This window comes from Botrytis sinoallii (assembly GCF_014898435.1).
Source record: "Botrytis sinoallii strain Bc 23 chromosome Unknown BSIN_007, whole genome shotgun sequence".
NCBI classification, from domain to species: Eukaryota; Fungi; Ascomycota; class Leotiomycetes; order Helotiales; family Sclerotiniaceae; genus Botrytis; species Botrytis sinoallii.
The window spans coordinates 842,565-861,982 of record NW_024066034.1 but is presented as its reverse complement, the minus strand read 5'-3'; the positions used below and the strand labels follow the sequence as shown (position 1 = coordinate 861,982).

The 19,418-nt window shown below is 42.7% G+C and overlaps 9 protein-coding genes across 9 annotated transcripts; 6 read left to right on the top strand and 3 right to left on the bottom strand.

The window, feature by feature from the left end:
* Window positions 1-1,300: 1,300 nt before the first annotated feature.
* EAF02_004672 (uncharacterized protein) lies at window positions 1,301-2,371 on the bottom strand (the record flags this gene model as incomplete). Its single annotated transcript, XM_038900720.1, has 3 exons — window positions 1,301-1,654; window positions 1,730-1,983; window positions 2,047-2,371. 3 exons carry the CDS (start codon window positions 2,369-2,371, stop codon window positions 1,301-1,303), a joined length of 933 nt encoding a protein of 310 aa, XP_038759232.1.
* A 1,878-nt stretch (window positions 2,372-4,249) lies between these two features.
* Window positions 4,250-4,984, top strand: EAF02_004671 (uncharacterized protein; the record flags this gene model as incomplete). Its single annotated transcript, XM_038900719.1, has 1 exon — window positions 4,250-4,984. The coding sequence occupies one exon, from the start codon at window positions 4,250-4,252 to the stop codon at window positions 4,982-4,984; it is 735 nt and encodes a 244-aa protein (XP_038759231.1).
* A 1,929-nt stretch (window positions 4,985-6,913) lies between these two features.
* On the bottom strand, window positions 6,914-7,715 carry EAF02_004670 (uncharacterized protein). The gene is made up of 3 exons (XM_038900718.1): window positions 7,591-7,715; window positions 7,246-7,515; window positions 6,914-7,186 (listed from the first exon to the last, which is right to left on the bottom strand). Exons 1-3 carry the CDS (start codon window positions 7,610-7,612, stop codon window positions 7,152-7,154), a joined length of 327 nt encoding a protein of 108 aa, XP_038759230.1. The 5' UTR covers window positions 7,613-7,715; the 3' UTR covers window positions 6,914-7,151.
* Window positions 7,716-7,868: 153 nt separating this feature from the next.
* On the top strand, window positions 7,869-8,854 carry EAF02_004669 (uncharacterized protein). Its single transcript, XM_038900717.1, has 2 exons — window positions 7,869-8,110; window positions 8,181-8,854. The coding sequence occupies exons 1-2, from the start codon at window positions 7,938-7,940 to the stop codon at window positions 8,839-8,841; spliced, it is 834 nt and encodes a 277-aa protein (XP_038759229.1). The 5' UTR covers window positions 7,869-7,937; the 3' UTR covers window positions 8,842-8,854.
* Window positions 8,855-8,863: 9 nt separating this feature from the next.
* EAF02_004668 (uncharacterized protein) lies at window positions 8,864-10,630 on the bottom strand (the record flags this gene model as incomplete). Its single annotated transcript, XM_038900716.1, has 2 exons — window positions 8,864-10,468; window positions 10,523-10,630. The coding sequence occupies 2 exons, from the start codon at window positions 10,628-10,630 to the stop codon at window positions 8,864-8,866; spliced, it is 1,713 nt and encodes a 570-aa protein (XP_038759228.1).
* A 542-nt stretch (window positions 10,631-11,172) lies between these two features.
* EAF02_004667 (uncharacterized protein) lies at window positions 11,173-11,837 on the top strand (the record flags this gene model as incomplete). Its single annotated transcript, XM_038900715.1, has 3 exons — window positions 11,173-11,178; window positions 11,231-11,348; window positions 11,407-11,837. 3 exons carry the CDS (start codon window positions 11,173-11,175, stop codon window positions 11,835-11,837), a joined length of 555 nt encoding a protein of 184 aa, XP_038759227.1.
* A 1,106-nt stretch (window positions 11,838-12,943) lies between these two features.
* Window positions 12,944-14,060, top strand: EAF02_004666 (uncharacterized protein; the record flags this gene model as incomplete). The annotated part of the gene is made up of 3 exons (XM_038900714.1): window positions 12,944-12,995; window positions 13,069-13,615; window positions 13,667-14,060. The coding sequence occupies 3 exons, from the start codon at window positions 12,944-12,946 to the stop codon at window positions 14,058-14,060; spliced, it is 993 nt and encodes a 330-aa protein (XP_038759226.1).
* A 612-nt stretch (window positions 14,061-14,672) lies between these two features.
* On the top strand, window positions 14,673-15,906 carry EAF02_004665 (uncharacterized protein; the record flags this gene model as incomplete). Its single annotated transcript, XM_038900713.1, has 2 exons — window positions 14,673-15,168; window positions 15,218-15,906. 2 exons carry the CDS (start codon window positions 14,673-14,675, stop codon window positions 15,904-15,906), a joined length of 1,185 nt encoding a protein of 394 aa, XP_038759225.1.
* A 1,607-nt stretch (window positions 15,907-17,513) lies between these two features.
* On the top strand, window positions 17,514-18,781 carry EAF02_004664 (uncharacterized protein; the record flags this gene model as incomplete). The annotated part of the gene is made up of 2 exons (XM_038900712.1): window positions 17,514-17,552; window positions 18,281-18,781. The coding sequence occupies 2 exons, from the start codon at window positions 17,514-17,516 to the stop codon at window positions 18,779-18,781; spliced, it is 540 nt and encodes a 179-aa protein (XP_038759224.1).
* Window positions 18,782-19,418: the final 637 nt, after the last annotated feature.

Sequence of the window (19,418 nt, the reverse complement as noted above, 5' to 3'; positions counted from 1 at the left end):
TTTTCATGGAGCCAATGGGTGGGTGTCGATGTTGAATGATAGTTCAGAGAACGAAAATCACAATGGAAATCTCAAGACTTAAAGGAATGGAGGATGTGTGGTGATGCTAGAGACAGAAAATGTAATGGGCAACTTGCCAACCACGCATGTAGCTCCGATCATAGCAGATGTTGTAATTTTGTGGTAGAGGAGGCAGGGTTAGACGAAAGCAGCTTGAAGATTTCTGGCTTGTTTGATGGCTCTTCGGAATAAGGTAACTTGCTTAAGACTGCTAGCTAGCTTTTTTTTCCTCTGGAATTAGCTACTGAGATAAGACTTTTGAATATCTCTTCTAATTCTATGCGACGTAAAAGTTCCAAAATATTGACACCTACAATTCCCCCCCCAAAAAAGTTACAGAACATTAATCACGGTTAGAAACCACATCCCCTGAGCTAGCCGAACCCTCAAAAAGTACCCCACCATCACCTGCCCCACACCACAAATTAATAAATGGATGTAACGTGGATTCCCTCTGCTTGTGATAGGATAAGAGATACATAGAGGACCGCTCATATATTTTGTTCCGCACAGGTAGAAGTTTTCAATTCACCCCACCTGCCAAAATTTCCCCGTCTGTACGATGTAGGTATTCAAACTCATGGATAACTCGATAATCAACGCTCGTATGATGATATAATTGGAAGATTACACAATTGGAAAGATTTGACAATCCCTTGTCTCAGCTGAAGGATAAAAGTTTGAGATTCTCTTTGTGTATTTACATGTATATGTTCTTGACAGTCAAAGAAACTGCAAAAATAAATTCAATCTTATATAGCAAGTCCCAGTTTCGATCTGGGGACCTCCGGGTTATGAGCCCGGCGCGCTTCCACTGCGCCAACTTGCTTATTTGAGAAATTGTTGTTCCTATTTGATGGGAGAGATTTCTTAATTTCAAATTATGTTGCCAACGTGTCAGCAGGGAAGTATTGTGAGTTAAATGAATGGGTATGAGTGGTGGGGGAGGAGGTGCAGTGGGGGACGGGAGGGAAAGCGGGTGGAGGTGGGTCTAGGTGGAAAACTGTTTCCGCTCTATCCTGTTACTTCCGCTGGAGGAAGGAAGTTATCTCTAGTACATGCGGTATCACATCGTTGGTGCTATTCATGGTCGTTTGCAAGTGTATTTGTCCAGCATTCTAGCCCTATATGTATAGTACAAGTCGTTGCTATCCTCTATCCTCTATACGTCCCCTGCACTATCTACCATCTACCATCTTCCATCCTTCCCATCTCTCTAGAATCCATAGCTCACTGAATCCTAAAGCTGTCCCACTGGTAACCCATCACCTTTTTTATAATTGTTATATATATTCACTTCATCATACCCCATCTCCTCTTTCTCTTTGGCCGAAACTGCAAAATCATCCATGTAATTCCCATGATACTTTTCTGCCCAATCTCTCAATGCATCCCAATCCAGACACTTTTTGTTCGGTTGCGTGAAGTCTGATTTATCGTGTCCTGCTATATTGGGTACCAATGTATAATCCGGATTACACATGATGAATTGACGGATTCGATCGAAACAGTGGTAAGGGTGATCTAACGGAGGAAGATATGGTTCTTTGGGTAGTCCGTAGTCCATGGAATGATAGAGGCTGCGAAGCATACGCTATTTTGTGTTAGAGTCTGGTTGGAAGAAGGTAACATATCCGAAGAGAAGAGGAAAAATGGGGGAGAGGCATACAAGACAATGTAGAACGTGATAAGATTCAATAAAATAGATATGCTTGGGCTCCGTATCACCAGAATACAGATGAGTTGCAGTCGACTCTGGTATATTGTTCTTCTTGACATATGACTCGGGTAAAGCGACGACACCATGGCCGGGTAGAATATTGTGCCAGGCTTCATTACCGTCTGTGACATTGCGTGAAGTAAAAGGGCTGGTGCGAGCGATCCGACGGGTTTGAGAACGTTCGAGACTGAGTTCTGGGATATCTGCATGATTATGGCCTATTAGTATCGTGATCTGCACTGAAATTGAAAACGCGAGATGATTACCTGATGAAGCAAGACAATTTTTCAAGGACCTAGAGCTGGTTGATAGGATCAAGATCAACTGTAGAGCATTCAAAAGAATTAAGAATAAAACTGATATCCCCAGAAGATTCTTGAAGAAAAATCTCGTTCTCGAAGGAGCGAGAGAGTGGGTTTTTGAGAGAAGTCCTTCACTTGACTCTCTACCCTCTTTCTTTGGATCATGATAGCTATCAGACCAGACTTCCGAAGAGCGACGATGATACAACACTTCTGGGGATGGAAGTGTCTCAATATCTGCGGCCGGTATCATCTTATATAAAGGTTCCACTAACGTGGTGAAGCGCATAGAGAAATCCGGGATGAAAGATTGAGAGGAACTAGATAGTAACAAGTTTTGCCAAGTTGCCAAGGGATATAAGAGCTGAATTATAGATGTGTTGTATAACAAAGGATAAAGTAGTTCCCAAGCGAGGGATTTTTGTCGTGTTGATGATACAAAGAGATTCCAGGAGACCACTTTGAAAAGAGGTCTCAATAAGATAAATAAGCGAGCACGAAACTTACGATTTCCAATAATTCCAACTTGATAAGAAGCAAATGCGAATGGAAATCAATGTTTTAGCTCAGAACAAGTACATGGAAATTTCTGCGGATGGCCTAGAACTTTCTTAATTCAATATGAGAATATTGGAGGTTCAAAGAGCTAAACTAGTTTATCACATTCACTTCTTTCCGATGCAATATATCCGCTATCTCTGAAAAGTTTCCGCGATTCACTGACTAGAATGTCACAAGATCTTGGATTTAAATTGGCTCCGGCCTTTGTTGTCTATTAAGCTGGGTTTTCAGATTCTGGATACCTCCGTATACTGGTTCACATGTTGGATTAGTAACAGTGTCAGTAATTCTAATCATTTGAGGATATGAGTTATCTATTTACAGGAAACAATTCGATCGTTATCAAATCTCGGGGCTTTTCGTGTGGGAGCTAATTCAATTCGGCATAGAGCAGAGCCTTCATGGATAAACATTACCGCTCAGCAGGTATTGATGGATGGAATTTGCATCATAAAGGACTGTTGTTACCTATCAGTATATTGAGAAAATAGCGACTGCTATTAAAAACTTCAATTAAAAAAATTAGTCCTATGAGTCTTCATGTACTCAAATTTTTCTCATCAGATCCTTCCTAGCAGTCCAAAATCTTAATAGCTTCCATATCCTCGACTTGACAGTACCCTATCTTTCGCGGATAAAGACCATTAGAATTTGCCCTTTCCCATACAGAAAAGAGACCGTCGACAGCAATTCTCTCTGAGCTATTTCTCAAAGCCGAAGTATAATAAAACTGGACAGGCAGACTTTTTAGCCCAGGTGCACAAACGTCAGATGTGAGATGATTGGTGCAACAGATTATTCATCGCTTGAAAGCTTGGTCGGTGATTCAGTAAGAACTGATGTAAAATATGTATGTAAGCAATGTGGTCCTGCGAATACTGCTTCCACAGGCAAGTTGGAAGTTTCGGGTCCTTGAGAATCTTTGAAATTTTGCAAGTCATTGATGTTGAGTTTGGCCTGGGTGATGTTCAAAGGTGATTTAGGTTATTTTCAGATCCAAGTGAATATTTGTGGAGTGAGTAGTACTGCTTGAGCTTTATTCATGGAGCAAAGTATTTTTGCGCAGTCTACCTAACTCTCGAAATCTGAATATCGGTCCACATAATGATTGGTATCTCTTTGGGTACACCCTGCATGAGAGGCACAACAGCGTAGCTTTTTACAAGTACGAAGTTCACCTCAATGGCGGTTGTGTATATGTCATGCACAGGTTATCACTTCTATATTTACACGCAGCTTTCATGTCGCAGAATATATTATAGTCGCAATGATATCCGCGCAAAACTCATTCAATATCTTGGTGACGGAAAACATCCATACACATCAGACAATTACTTTCAGTTTTATAGACGAGTATTCGATGTTTCCACTTGAAAAGTCAATCTAGTCGAAAAGGTGAGTATAAAACATAATTATATTTTAAAAAACTGAATCGTTGCCGAATAATCTTAGAGGAAAATTTTCTTAGATAGCCTCTGATCTCTGGACTTCTATATTTTACGACTTCAATCAAACATCACCACAGTCATTTCTTTCTCAAGACGACAGCTCAATCGACTTGGAAATTCCAGTAATATATCAAACAATCAAAAACAGATCGAGCAAAATGAGCGCGATCGATTCAACCCAAGAAAGCACAGCGTTGTCCTTCCAAGACAAGCAGCAGTTGCGCCGAAAAGAGAGTTTCCTCGACAGATGTCCCAAGCTCCCAAAAGATCACAACCTCTTGAACCAAATTCTTACGATTGCCCTAATTTGTATTCAGTCCAATCCTATCGAGGACCGTCATATCAACAAATTTATAACGTTTCTTGGCATAATATACCTCCCACGTCTTATCAAAGAACGCGACAATGACCCTTTGCCTCCACATGAAGTTTGGATGTATAGATGTGTTCAGTATTACAGTGAATGTGTTCCGAGTATAACATCTTCATGTCGCCAAATGTTAGAATCCCACAGCGGCTCTGAATCTGACCTCGAATTCAAAGGATTCTTGGAGAAGAACTGTCAATTCCTCCTCGAACTTTGCAGGAAACCAGCAGAATCCATACCAGCCCCGGTCCCTACCCCATCACTCACACCACGTACAAACCTCGAGCTTCAGCTTGTTCTCGTCGATCGTGCACTTGAAGCCGAATCAAAGGTTCATGTCTCAAAAAAGGTTGAAGGCAAAATGGAAGACAAGGTCAAGGGTGAAGTTCTAGGAAAACTTTCGGAGTTGGCAGGATCCATCAAGTCCGTGATCGAAGTTGTAGCCAACGGCGGTAGTAATATCGCATCAAATGGATCTAATTGTCTCGACCAGCCAAGCAAAAAAAGGAAAGGTGCACCAAAATAGAATTGAAACCCAGGAGGTATGATATGACAGCCCATCCTGAGCGTTAACTTGCTAACACACCCGCGCAGCTAGACAATATTACAGACTTCAAAGGCTTGTTTTTCCAACAATATTGCACGGGGAGTCAATTTGTGAGCATAGGATGGGCTGCTGGAATACACTTGAGGGGAAGTCTCAGAGTCGATGGACGTCTAAAATGACAGCGACATGTTTGGGGGCTCGGATACTTCAGAGAGCTTGAGTTTAGCATTCTCAACCTGAAGAATTTGATTATTATTGCAGTGTTACGCGATGGTCTTCTTATGGTATGGAAGTATGGTTGGCAGGAAGCAAGTTATGCGGAATGAGCATTTTAGTCGGTAGCATTGCAATCAAAAGTGAAGGCAAACTTCTGCATTAAACCGATTTCAACTGCAACATTAGACATTGAATTATGACTTTGAGGTGAACAAATGCAATGAAAAAGCGTACTCAATTGTTTCAAATTCCAGTGTACCTGTGTAAGTAATTTGAAAACTGAGTAGGTAGTGAATATCTATTAGCTCAAGAATTTTGCGGCCTACTCATAGACTAGTCCACCTCCCAGCTTTAATCTCACCTCCACCCTCTTTCTCAAAACAACAACTGATCCATCTTCGTCAACTACCACTCAAGAATATTCAGCAAACTTCAATCACTACATTGAACAACCAAGCCACCTGTTACTCCTCAGCACAGTCAAAACCGCAACAGACGACGTGGCTACCACACTCCCACAACCCCAGATTGCAATTGATCCCAAACAATTTGTAATCTGCGAAAAGTTCTTTTCAGAAAATCCAACCTTCCCAAAGAACCATAGGTACTTGGGTCAAGTCCTTACATTGACCTTGATTATTCCGGATCACGCCAACTTCTTCGATATCGATAAGCTCATCGTGTTTGTTGGCACGGTCTTCCTCCCTTACTTGCAGGTGGAGCGAAACAACAACCCGTTGTCGCCCTTGGAACTTTGGAAGCGCAGTGGGTATACAGATGGTATCGGATTTGAAAGCACTTCAAATGGTAGGCGCCTGCTCGATTACCACTGCGATTCTAGATTTGGTCGTGATTTCACAGCCCATTTAATAAAAAACTGCAAGTTCGTTGTCGAACTCTTCACAAAAAACCTAAGCCATTACGATGCCAATCCGAATCCAGTTCAAGTTCCAAATCTTGAACTTCAGCTTGTCCTAATCGACCGGGTGCTCGAAAGCAAGGCGAAGGAGATCCAAAACAAGAAACGCAAGTCGACAGTTTCTGCGGAGATAGACTCAGACGTAGACTCAGACTAGCGCTCCAGCAGGATAGGTGTGGCCAATTTCCTTAGAAATTTCTTTACTTCCCAGTGAGTAATCTCTACATTCTGTCCAACAATAGCTACATGGTCGTTCACTTTTGAATCGAACTTTGGACTACATGGCAAATCATCCGTTATCTCATAGAATACCAACATATGTGAAAGTGTACTAATATTTGAAAACATAGTTTGTGACAGCATCAATGAGATCCGTCGATGGTTTGGAGACTTCACAACATTAAGCCATTTCTCCCAATGCTTGGTACGTTTTAACGGTACAACTCAAATCAATGACTCGGCCAACTTTTAACAATACTAGAAATCATTGAAGAAGAAAAAAAAAACGTTTGGCGGCTTTTGCTCCTAGCACAGATGATAAATAAGCTATGACATGGCAAGAAATACAGAATGGGCTTTGATATGGCAATACAGCTTAACGATTAGATGGCGGATTAGCAGTGAAAATTTAGATTGGGTCGAGACGTGCTTTGCACTTGCAGCTTGAGTCTTCAATTTTGATTGGCTTCACAATCTTCTAGTATATTAGCAATAATACGATTGGAAGGAGATAATCACACTACTACAGCCAGCAGAGTGAACGTATCAAATAGAAAATACGATGATATCAGACAGACTGTAGAATGAGGCATGTACTACACCATCATTTCTAAGCAGATAGAGACTATTCCTTGCCATACTTCCGTCTACTCTTCCTAAAACGCCAGCAAATCCTCCCAACTCCCAAGCCATTATGCATCTTATCATATCTTCTGCCTCAACTGCTTCGCAACAATGCTATCATAAAAAATCATCCACGCTGTAGACCATCACCTAGTCATTAAAGTCTCCTCATTTCTGCAACAGCGGGTCACCATATCTGGTTTCTGCCATTCACATTAGCATTTCTACTCCCCCTCGCGGCAACTTGCATGGAGAAACTCACTGCCATCCCAGTTCTTGTCAACTAGTCCATCACATGCCCTGTCATATTCCTCCTGAAACTTCTTTGAATTCCACGAACTACCAGGCGCACCATGATTAACCTTTTCCTGAGCAGCGCTCTTAGAAGGTGTGGTAGCTGGTGTGTTAGAATGGTTGTGGGCAGAGTAAAAATCGGGTGGAGAGTCAGGAGCTTCCATTGCGTGATCTTGTATATGAGGTTCTTGGCTTGAGAAAACTTCGATCCCAGCGTCTGTTGCGGGTTGTTGTTGATCTGTCGGGGAGCTTGTGAGATGATTGATTTTGGGGTTGACCAACTTGGGGCTGGAGGGTGGAAGCTTTTATTTACCTGGAGATTCTTGTGCTGACATTTTGGTAAACTTTTACACCACCGTATTGGGAACCTATAGGCTGGAAAGTATCAAGAAGGCAGATTTATTCGTCTGATGGCAGTGAATATATTTCCCACAATCGGAGATTGGAACAAATGAAGCTCTGAAGTTAATAAACACCCACAGCCTTGCCCTGCAGGCTACACTAGCCAGCACTAGCGTGGTGTACCCCTACACCAAGCCACATCCCTTGCAAACCCAAAATGTACACCCCTCCATTTTCATCATCCCTCCACAACTCACCACATTTCACTCAATTCGCCAGCAAAAAATTGATACGAAACTTCACTAAATCCAACAGAATATGAGCAAAAAAATATCGGCCCCTAGTGCTTGGGACGACGACTGGGAATCTCAAGCCGATGCATGGGATGCAGCACCTACACCGAAAAAAGCGGTCGAGGACGAACCCAAAATTTCTAAGGCTGAACGATTAGCAAAACATGCGGAGACTAACAAGAAGATATGGGAATCTGCGTATGTTTTGCTACACGCTTACAGTTTATATTGTTTTGCGCTCTAAATAACTAACACGTTCACTCAACAGCGAAACTCCAGGCGGCCTTTCAGAACAATTTCCATTCCTTCTCCCTCCAAATCTAGCCAAACCTGTCCCATTAGCTACACCTTACAAGGCCCCTCTTACACTTCTATCTCGAAAGCCCGCTCCCAGAACAGTCACTAAAATAGATCCTCTTACTGGTAAAACGACCACAGTTGAAGCAGAGGAAGAAGAGGAAGTAATTGTCGCAGGACCAAGTGCTGAAGAACTGCGTGAAAAGGCGCAACGTGAACGAGAGGAAAAGCAAAGAAAATACGATGAAGCCAGAGCCAGAATCTTAGGGACAAGTTCTTCACCAAGAAGTAATTCTGGAAATGGGAGAGGGGGTAGCGGTAGTAATACTCCCAGGAATGGAACACCCCCTCTACAAGCAAGGGGAAGAGGTAGAGGAAATGATGTTCGGAGACCTGATAGTAGGCCAGATAGTAGAACTGGACAGAAAGAATTATTTGATCCGAACTATACATCCAAGCCCGGATCGTTCACAATACAAAAGACATCTAGAAATGGAGAAGGATCACGACCAGGATCAGGTACATCTACACCAACATCACGAGAGAACGAACAAGTTATTAGAGCACCAAGAGGACCTGATGCGGCAGGTAGAGGATTTGAATTCAAAAATCGAGGTGGAAAAATGAGTTGATTTTCTGCTCTAGAGTCATCAACTACCAGCCTCCGCCAATCTTATTGGCGATTTCTATCACCCTTTCTGCGTCACCAGCGTTCTTACCGACATCACTGACGACCTCCCTATAAGTCGTATACACCAATCTATCCAGATCTAGGCCTGTTATTGTCGCCCAATGCGACAGGGTATCTTTAATGTATGAAGGTGAAATTCCTTCAACTGAATCATCACGTTCATCTACACTCGGAGACTCAGCGTTTTCTTCTCCAGAGAAGTACGCCTCGTCGACTTGGGCCAGCCACAGTTTCTGTTCTTGTGGACCAGGTTTCGCATCACCTTCTAATCGACTTGTGTTTATTGGATCGTCAACCTTAATCTGACCACCTCCGTTGGTACATCCGCCCGGACAAGCCATGACCTCGACATACGTATAATCGGGACCAGTAGCTTTACCATTCGGCCGCCTGGCACTTCCAAGTGGTTTACCACCTGGCATTCGAGACGGCTTGGCTGGCTTTAATCGTCGAACAAGATTTTGTATATTTCGGAATCCATAGTATCGAGCCGCCTTGAGTAATATGTCGCCATTATCTGCGACAACAGTATAATCCACAACATCTGCGTTACGGCCTTTGATTGTCTGGACGGATGATCCCTTATGCTGCGATGCAAAATAATGAAGGGCATAATGAAGGTTTCCACCAGAAGAACCAGCCTCGCGGCTACCATTGCCGCTACTTCTGCGATTAGATGGGAAAAGAAAAGAGTTTAATGTTGGATCTGGGAATGGTATGTGCGAGGATGAAGGTAATGGAGTCCGAGGTAATTTGGAAAAGTCGATACGCCTAGAATCTGCGAGCATGAGTAACTCCTTACTCGTGATAACAGAATCAACATCTCTAACGCCCCGGGTTCCAGTCCCTTCCCAAACGGCATCGGTCAATTCCTCTCGACTAGCTTCTAATTTTTTATCGAAACATGGCATAACCGCTACATGCCATATCCTCTCAGGTGAAATGCCAAGTTTTCGACTCAATGTCGTCTTAACAAGAGTTCCCATCAATGCTTGTGGTGACTTCATGCGTGATAAATGTGGTAAAACGTGTGGGTGTGTCTTTTCTGCGTAGCATACCCACCCAGGACATGAAGATGTCAGAATAGGTTTCTTGGTTTCTTCTGCGCCGTTCATGGAAGCTATAACTTCCTCAGCTCCAAGTACCAAACATGCCTCCCGTGTGATATTCGTATCCACTACCCATTGAAATGCATTCCTATAAACCGCTCGATTCTTAATCCCCTTTGGTCCACTGAGTAGATGCTCAATCATATAACCTGCTTCTCGTTCGGTGACTCCAAAAGTCGCCGCAATACTTGCTCGCGATTGTGGACTCACGCTTGCGACATATATTTTTCCTCCTTGTTCGATTCCCTCCACGCTTATACCTGTCGCACTTTTATGTAGGCGAAGGCCAGGTGCCGAATCTAATTGTGATAATACTTCAGCATGCGATTGTAGGGATACGAGAACGGCTTCGGCGGATGTCACACATCCTGAGCATGCGAGACAGTCTGTGAGAGATATTTGCGCAGGGGGTAAATCAGATGGAAGGGGGGCGTCGGTGTTGAAGGATATTTCGAGTTCCTAGACAGACACATTAAGATCAGGTCGAGGGGCGAAGGACTAGAATATACATACATTATCCGCAGAAAGCTTCGCAACAGGTAAAGTCTCGACAGGTTTTATACATGCGACTCCTGGGGATATAAAGTCGTTCAAATCGTCTGCTGAAAGAATCGCGCTCATGATTCCGATGAGGGGTGCGGACGCTGAATGCGCCGCTTTTTCTTTTAAATTCTTATTCTTGTAATGTTGATATTGTCCAGGTTTCTGTCTCTGCGAGTAGGTTTGGAAAGTAAAAACTATATAAGTATTAGGTATCTAGATGTCGGAGATGTATGGATCTTAAAGGTGGATGAGTCTCGTTATCTTCACAAAAATTCAAAGATTGGAAATCATTTACAATCACAATTAAGATAATTCGTCAAAACTGATTGCGAGGATCGGAGCACGGAGATGGTGGCGTTGACAAGGGTTGTAGAAAGCAGCCCCTCACTAAAGATGCAGTGATGCCTTATATATCATATTGCTGCCTTGGTAGGAGAACAATGACGTAAGATTAATGTTTTTGAGATGTTGGGATGAGCTTTTAGAGCTGAATGCACATAAGAGGCACTGTGACCTTTAGTAAACTTGTACTTTTGAAGTCTTTCAATATTGATATCTAATAAGTAAAGACTGAAAGCTTGAGAATACAAACAAAGCTCCTTTGAATAATTACAGCAATCATGGATGTATGTACTTTCTCTCTCAAATGCTGAGAGTAGTTTACTGACTGCTAAATAGGTCTTTTACTCTTACACGTATGGAACGGCAGGATGGCTTGCATTACAATCCCTCCCGTTAATCATATCACCCACGATCATAATTACAATGCTCTCACCTGAGTACCGAGATGCTACCAGTAAGCATATATTATTGTGTTCTATTCAACCTTAGAACTACATTCTAACAACGCCTAGCTCTTGAAGAATACTTTTCCCGGTCACTTGGCTTCACCCTGCTGACCTTGGGTATACTAACCGCTCTCTTGACCGGATCTGTTCCCCTCACATCTTCAATATCCGATACTACTTCCTCTGCAGTCACCTCTTCCGAAAGCGATCCCAAAGCACCCTACGCAGTCCCCGTTCTCACCATTAGCACTCCCTATCACGGTCTCATAGCATTTCACTGCTATGCGCGCTACACAACAATGGGTACCTTCGCATTTGCATTGGGATCACTTGGTTCGACAACTCTATTTGCGATTGGAGGCTGGTGTTTACTTTTTGGAACATCGCATGGAAGAATTAGTAAAAAGACTGGTGCGGATAAGAGGACGAGTGGGTTTCCCTTTGGGAATCAGGAGAGTGCTAGTGCCAGGAAGAGGGCTAATAGGAGGGGTTTGTGAGGAGTTGAAAAAAGGATTTTGAAGGGGTTTTGAGGGACGAAGATGGCTGAATTGTTGAGGAATGTAACAAAAGTTGGATACGGCGACTACCTCTAGTAAAAGATATATATTATAAGCAACACGGTGTTGTGAACTGGGCGAGAGTTATATGATATATGGGTGCTACCTATGCTGAGACTTTATATACCACTACGGATGTGGCTTGGATGGATTCAAGTTGTCGATGTACTATCAGACATACGCCGCATCCCACCCCTTACATACCATGTTCATGTCAACGGCTCCCTCACCTCGTTTGGAACGGCTAGAAACTTTACAGTCAGCAGCATACTAACAAAGGTGCGGCATTAACGATCTTAATTTCAATTATCTCCCTCGATTGTTTCCTTAATTCCATCACCACAATCAAAGTTAGGTATGGGAAATAGGAACTCAGCAAAGAACCTTTTCTCCGTTATGATTGTCCCGTAGTCCTACGTCATTTTGGGTGTTGCGTCGTTTACATGGCATGTATTCACGATTGCCAAAATTATAATGTACCTAGTATGCATATCTCAATAGTAAAAATATTACCATATACATTAATAAATATCACCCAAAACTCACAATAATCTCCACCTTGCACATTGTATGTACTCTGTATTCATTATCGACCGTGAAAAAAAACCAACTCCATACTCAGGTATTCATGGATTTAATTTATTAAACCCGAGCTCGCCAATAGCCGCACCGCCCCTATTACCAATGATGCTGAAGTGGATTTCCCATGATCGATTGCATCGGAATATTACTGATGATATAATGATCTGATTAAATATTACAAATCTACCTATCTAGGCAAGTATTCTGAGAACCCTTTGGGCAGGTCGATAAAGCATTGCATGGCGAAATGAAATATATAAAGACAATGAGACGTTCCCATTTTACTTCTTGCATTCCAGCAAGAGCTACCTACCTACCCCCCATTCCTACAATTGAACACTTGTGTAATTGAGCTACCCCTCCATCACATCTCAAATCTCAAACCTCAATTCCAAAATTAAACACTCAATTACAATACCATACAAAATCTCCGCCCCTCAGCGAGACAAGCAAAATCAGCAAAAATGGTTCAATTACTCGGCAAAGACATTGGTACCATTGGATATGGCATGATGGGTTTGTGTTTCCTCTTCGCCCCTCTTCTCAACTTCTCTCCATCTCAATTCCAAACTAACTTCCCCTTCTCCAGGTCTCTCTTGGCGCCCAGAGCCTCAACCCCTCGAAGAATCCCTTAAAACCCTGAAAGCTGCACTTGACAAAGGATGCAACTTCTGGAATGGGGGCCAATTCTACGGAACTCCTGAATACAATTCCCTCACCATCTGCGCCGCCTACTTTGAGAAGTATCCAGAAGATGCAGACAAAGTTGTTTTGAGTATCAAAGGTGGTATCAATCTAGAGAAATTTGTTCCCGATGGAAGTCCAGAAGGCGTTAGGAAGAGTGTGGATACGTGTTTAGCACTTTTGAAGGGCAAGAAAAAGATTGATATTTTTGAATGTGCAAGAGTGGATAAGAACACCCCAATTGAGGTTACGATGAAGGTTTTGGAGGAGGAATATGTGAAGACGGGGAAGATTGGAGGCATTTCTCTAAGTGAATGTTCGGCAGAGCCGGTCAGGAGGGCCGCGAAGGTTACAAAGATTGTGGCCTGTGAGGTTGAGGTTGCTTTGAACACGTTGGATATTTTCCAAATGGGTTGCCAAAGCTTGCAGAGAACTGATATTTTGGTTGTTGCGTATGTATTTCTGATTTCTATGGATGATATAGTATAGCTAATGAAAAACAGATACTCACCGTTAGGCCGAAGTTTGTTGACCGGTGCAATTCAAAAGCCAGAAGACATTCCCGAGGGCGACATACGCCGAACGTTTCCACGATTCCAGAAAGAACACTTTGAAAATAACAAGAAGCTTCTTGATGCTGTGACAAAGATTGCGGGGCAAAAGAATTGTACACCGGCCCAAATCGCTATCAATTGGCTCACAGCTATTTCCAAGGAAGACGGCAATCCAGAAATCATCCCAATTCCTGGTGCCACAACAGTCGATCGTATCGCAGAGAATTCAAAGGCGGTTTCTTTGAATGCAGACGATTTGGCGGAGCTTGATTTGATAACAAAACAGTTCCCAGTTTCAGGTGGTCGTTATCCGGAACATTCATCAGCACATCTAGAAGGTTAAAAGCCTTGATAGGTGGAGAGAAGTTAGCGATCACGTAACAAGAGTGAAGTAGAGTAGTACACAAGGAATGCAAATTAAATTGTAAAGCTCAGAATAAATTGTGTAATGTGTTTCTGTCGACTTATAGATACAGTTGCCTGTCTCATTCCGAATTGCAGAACTCGAGGGTTATTCATCATCGCGAAAAGAAGAAAAGAAATGTGATAGAGTATGAGCTTACCTATATAATCATCACTCTCGAGTCTCGCAGGTAGCTACAGTACTGCTGCCATGTCTCCCGAACAAAATTCATTGCAATTGAGAAAGTTGACGAGACGAGAGTAGTTGAGAATATTTTATTGAAGAGAGAAAATGTTCACAGGTCCAATTGAGAAAAGTGGATGGATGATTAACAATTGCGAGCTACACGGCAACTTCCGCAAGCTCTTGGCTTTGATGCTTCGCGACCGACATCATTCAGTGCAACCCAACTGCATATTCGCAAAGCTTCTTTAAACACCAACTGTACTCGAGATAACTCACCACAATTCACCTCACCTTTCCTACTTTCAGCTTCGACGTAATTACGGTCATCAATTCTACTATTTAATTGTTACTTTCGATCTCTTCAACATGGCCGACGACTCACCTCCAGGATCTCCCCTCTCCGATCTCTCCTCAGACGCATTCGACGACGAAGACAACGAACGGATGGCTGCAGATGCTCACATGCCGCCTGCTAAGAGGCAAAAAATAAGCAGCGACGAATCTTTGCGCATCGCCACATCTCGTATCAAAATGGATGGAACAGATGGTTATTGTTCTACTGATACCGAAGGAGACATTCCAGACTCTCCAAACATCGTTCAACGACCTGAAGATGCTCTAGATGATTTACATGAACAAATTACTGTTTGTGCATGGCTTGGTTGCACTAAGGGAGATCTGGGAGATATGGATCAGTTGGTGGATCATTTACATCATGATCACATTGATTCTAGACCGAAAAAATATACATGTGAATGGCTGGCTTGTCCAAGGAAAAGTCAACCACAAGCAAGCGGTTATGCTTTGAAGGCACACATGAGAAGTCATACTGGAGAAAAGCCATTCTATTGCGCATTGCCTGGTTCGTTGTCTGCAACTGAATCTTAGAACAAAGCTAACAGGTATTTTAGAATGCGATCGCGCTTTCACACGTTCTGATGCTCTTGCCAAACATATGCGAACAGTTCACGAAACCGAAGCTCTTCGTCCTTCCGATCCTATTCCAAAACATATCCAAGATCATTCAAAAGGCCTACCTAGACATCCTCAACCCAGAGTCGTCATGAAACCATTCCCAGATTCAAATCCGATGGCAGGAGCACATATCTCACCCTTAGTTGAACCCTCGTTAATGGCAACATCATATCCTCCTGAATTGGGAATTACTTTGGAAGAAGAAGCGAAAGGGCCCATTGAGCTATGGAAATTACTACGAAAGCAAATACAATGGGCAGAGGAGGAAGGCGAGGCGCTAAGAAAACAATGCGAGATTATGGAAGAAATAAGGAAGAACGAATGGATGGAGAAGGAAGTCCTACTTGATGTTGCCATTGCAAAAGACTTGGAAATGGAGGCGAAAAGAAAGGCGGCCTTTGCTGAGCTTGCGAAGCTTCCCCGGGAGGAAGTCGATTACGTTATGAACGAAGAAGCAAATTCACCCAGTATCCGCGGCGTTGACTTTACAGAGCATACACCGAATACGGCTATGTCTCCAAGTAGGACTCCATTTTCACCTAGAGATCTGACGCCATTGGAGCAGAGCCAAGGACCTATTGAATCAGATGCGGCGGAAGTTTTGACTTCTATGGCATATGCTTAAGGAAGGGAAATGCATGGAATAAAAGGGCATGCAAAGCGAGAATGTCTTAGGGAGCTTCTGCATATCCAGACGTCTGAAGGCTATTGGAATAACACGTGTGCTAGGAGGAGTAAAAAGGGTTATGAAATATTTATGAAATGGGCTGATATCAATTCGGATAATCAGATGGAAAGTATGGCAAGCAAGGCGTTTTCTGGGGCAATGCAATGGTGTAGGATGGACACGTAGAGGTTCTGCTTCCGTGTGAATCAATAGTCTGGCAGGGTTCCAAAACATTAAAGCGGTGTTTAATACTATAATAATTCTTTAAACAGTATCTAGTGAGATCTGGTAAATTTATGACAGGTGCTAGAGTATGATAAGATGGGTGTTTGATTTAATTGTCTATGATCACAGAGCTCTCAACTATATATGATCATAGAGCTAAGCGAAACGCGAAGCTGTTTCAAGTACTAGGTAGGTACGTATTGGTGATAAGAATTGTATGTTTTTCATAGTTAGTTTAGTTGAGTAATTGATGGGAGTCTTATTCTTATTAGTGTATCTAGGTATTGTTTGTATCAAATGACTAGCAAGTTGAAGATTAATCTGTGGGAAAGCGATTGTATTACCTACCTCGGTAGATACATCATACCTACCTATGTAATGAAAGAGAAGAGATATAGTTAGGAGGGCAGGATGGTAATGATAATGGTAATAGTATGATGACTTTCTAGTATCTGACTAATATCCGGTGTTTAGTCTTTTTTGGGACTTGTTACTTGTTACTTCTTTTGGGTGGGTAATGGGAAGGAGATAAGATGGTTTGCTTAATTGTAGACTTTCGTTGTTGGTTTTGATAATTAAGTGTTATTATATTTGGTGGTAGTAGATAGTATATGCTAGGGTTACTAATATGATATAGAATGAAGATGAGGATGGTTTTAGTTCTCTTGATGTTAGGACTGTGATTGGACAGGAACGAGGTTTAGATATGGGATGTGCAATAAAGGATGTCTTTTGGTTAATTCTATATCTCCTTTGTATTGGGAGTTCTGTTGGCTCTGGATGTCTTTTCGATATGGAATAAGATAGAAGAGATGTGGCTAATTGTGGTCTGATGGGATGGTTATATTGTAGACTTGCTGTTGTTTGCTGTTCGTTAGTGCTAGGGACTATCTGTTGATGGTAATCTAGGAGTTGTAGAGAAGTCAGTTCTTTAGCAGAGCTTTAGGCGTTTGGATCAAGGCAAGATGCTTGTGTGTTTCGCGGTGCTAGCAGCTATGATTGAGATAGTTTTGGTGACGATATGTGCTACTGTATTTGCGTTGACGACGACAAAACAACTCTAATTACGCTTATTGTTGATAGGAATTCGACTCACGTCATCGAATTTCTGGACTTTTGATCTCGCAACACTTGAAGGAACAAGTTCTCTCTTGGATAGTTCATGCTGCTTTCTGAATTATTGTTGGTCAAAATGAAAAGTTGCGCACGGAAAGTGACAGTGAAAATACAAACTAGCAACAATATTTCCAAACAAGATTGATGTTGAATAACCCTTGATTATTCCCCGAACTTCCCTTCTCCTTCAGGAATCTCTACACCTTGCTTTGATCATATGAAATATGAAACCACCTTGGCCTATAATTGATGGCAGTGCATTGGTGTTCATTTGCAATTAGATCTTACACTGGCTCTCTTTTTCTTGCTTTAATTAACTAACAACAGGCTGACAACAATGCAGTGAATTTCCAGGAAACAAACAGAAGGGCAACTATAAGCAAAAAAACAAACTTCGTAGTAGATTGTTCAACAGTGTAATTTAAAGTAAGATCGCGTAATTTCCCAATTACCAACACGCCACATCACTTATTCCACTTAGAATTACAAACCCAAATATTGTTCTCAAACATGAAATGAATTAGACATCAAAACACCGCCCAAAAAAATCTCTCTAAAGCTTTCTCCGCTCCCCAAACAGAATTGTTAAACGTCAACCAACTTCTCCTTCTCCCCACCAGAACCCTTACTTTTCGCCACTAGCTCCAACACCTTCTTATTCCCTCCTCTCTTACTTACCTCATCATCACTACCCTCCTCACTATCATCCTCCCATTTTCTCGTCCCTCCAAATCTCCCCGATCGATTCTATTCGAAGCCTCCCTCTCCCTCGCTTTCTCTATTCTCATTCTCTCCCTCTCCCTTGTTCGCTTTCCGCTCTTCTGATATCCATTTTTCTTCTCTTTCCCTCTCCCTCTCTTTGAGCTTACTCTTTTTTCCTTTTCTCTACCTCTCTCTCTTCTCTGATTTCGTATCCACCCTCTCTATATCCCTACCCTTTCCCACAACAACCTTACCCCTAAGCAGTTCTCCATCTCCCTCAACCTCTCAGTACCCTCTCACCCTCCAAACTCCCATCCCAGATCCCCTCTCCATTTCCTCTCCCAACCCTCTACTACCTCTCTCCCTCTCCTTCCTCTCCATCCCACCCCCCACATCCAAATCTCTCAACCTCTCCACCCCCCTCCCATACCCAGGAAAGAATCCCAAATTCTCCGCCTTGAACCAACTCGGCCAATCACTCAACCCAATCAACCCAAGTTCAAATCTTGTTCTGGGCATCTCATGTTTATACCGACAATTCTCTGCCCACTTGCATCTTCTATTATGTGTACACCAATGTCGACATGTTTGCTGTTGTCCTTGTTGCTGTATTTCTAGTGTCGATGTGGCATTGCGCAAAGGGGCGTGGATTGATGTTGACAGGCCCGGTGAGGAGTGTGATTTTATGGATAGATTTTTGGTATTTGTGGCTGTGGTCAACGCGGAGGATCGGATGGGTAGCACAAGAGGACTGGAAACTGCAGTATCGGATCTGATTTGGACAAATTAGCACACAATCGCCTCAAACCATTTGCCCCCTCAATTCGACAACGGATACATACCCACTACTTTTCCACCGCTCTATCTTCATCTTCATACTCAATCTCCCTCTTCATCCCCCTCCAATCCAACCAATCTATAAAAAGCCCCCGCCCCCCGGAGCACAAGGTTGTGCTCCTCCCTGCAACCCAAGTTCAACATTCCGCCTGTCTCCACTAAATCTAGATTTCTCGGTACCCCTATTAAATCCACACCTGGGGGTAGTTCATCAACCGCTACTAGCGGTACGACTGTCCCGTCTTGCGGACTATGAAGTAGCCTGGTCGAGGACCTTGGGCCGACTCGACAGGCCTTGAACTGTGTGGTCCTGAGCCGGAGCTTCTCTTTTGTTGGTTTTAGTAGACATGATAGTCTACTTGCGACCAGTTGTGGTGGTTTATGGCAAGGGTGTTCGTCTGATCAATGTGACATGTATGATGTATGGTGGGTAGCACGGAGAAGAAAGGTCGAAGGGGTATGAGAGATAGATATATATAATGTTGATGAACACTTTAAATTAGGTATTTGACTTTCACACCTCAACATCTATGCGCGATTGTTTTTGTTTGCCTTGTAATGTATGTTCTGTACTCTACAATCAACTGTAA

Excerpts from the sequence above, each read along its gene's own strand:
- EAF02_004670 (XM_038900718.1), bottom strand. The coding sequence starts at position 7,612 with ATGTCAGCACAAGAATCTCCAG. Across the intron at positions 7,516-7,590 it reads GTCAGCACAAGAATCTCCAG|ATCAACAACAACCCGCAACA; the intron begins GTAAATAAAAGC and ends GCTCCCCGACAG. Across the intron at positions 7,187-7,245 it reads TGACAAGAACTGGGATGGCA|AAACCAGATATGGTGACCCG; the intron begins GTGAGTTTCTCC and ends TGTGAATGGCAG.
- EAF02_004669 (XM_038900717.1), top strand. The coding sequence starts at position 7,938 with ATGAGCAAAAAAATATCGGCCCCTAGTGCTTGGGACGACGACTGGGAA. Across the intron at positions 8,111-8,180 it reads AAGAAGATATGGGAATCTGC|CGAAACTCCAGGCGGCCTTT; the intron begins GTATGTTTTGCT and ends TTCACTCAACAG.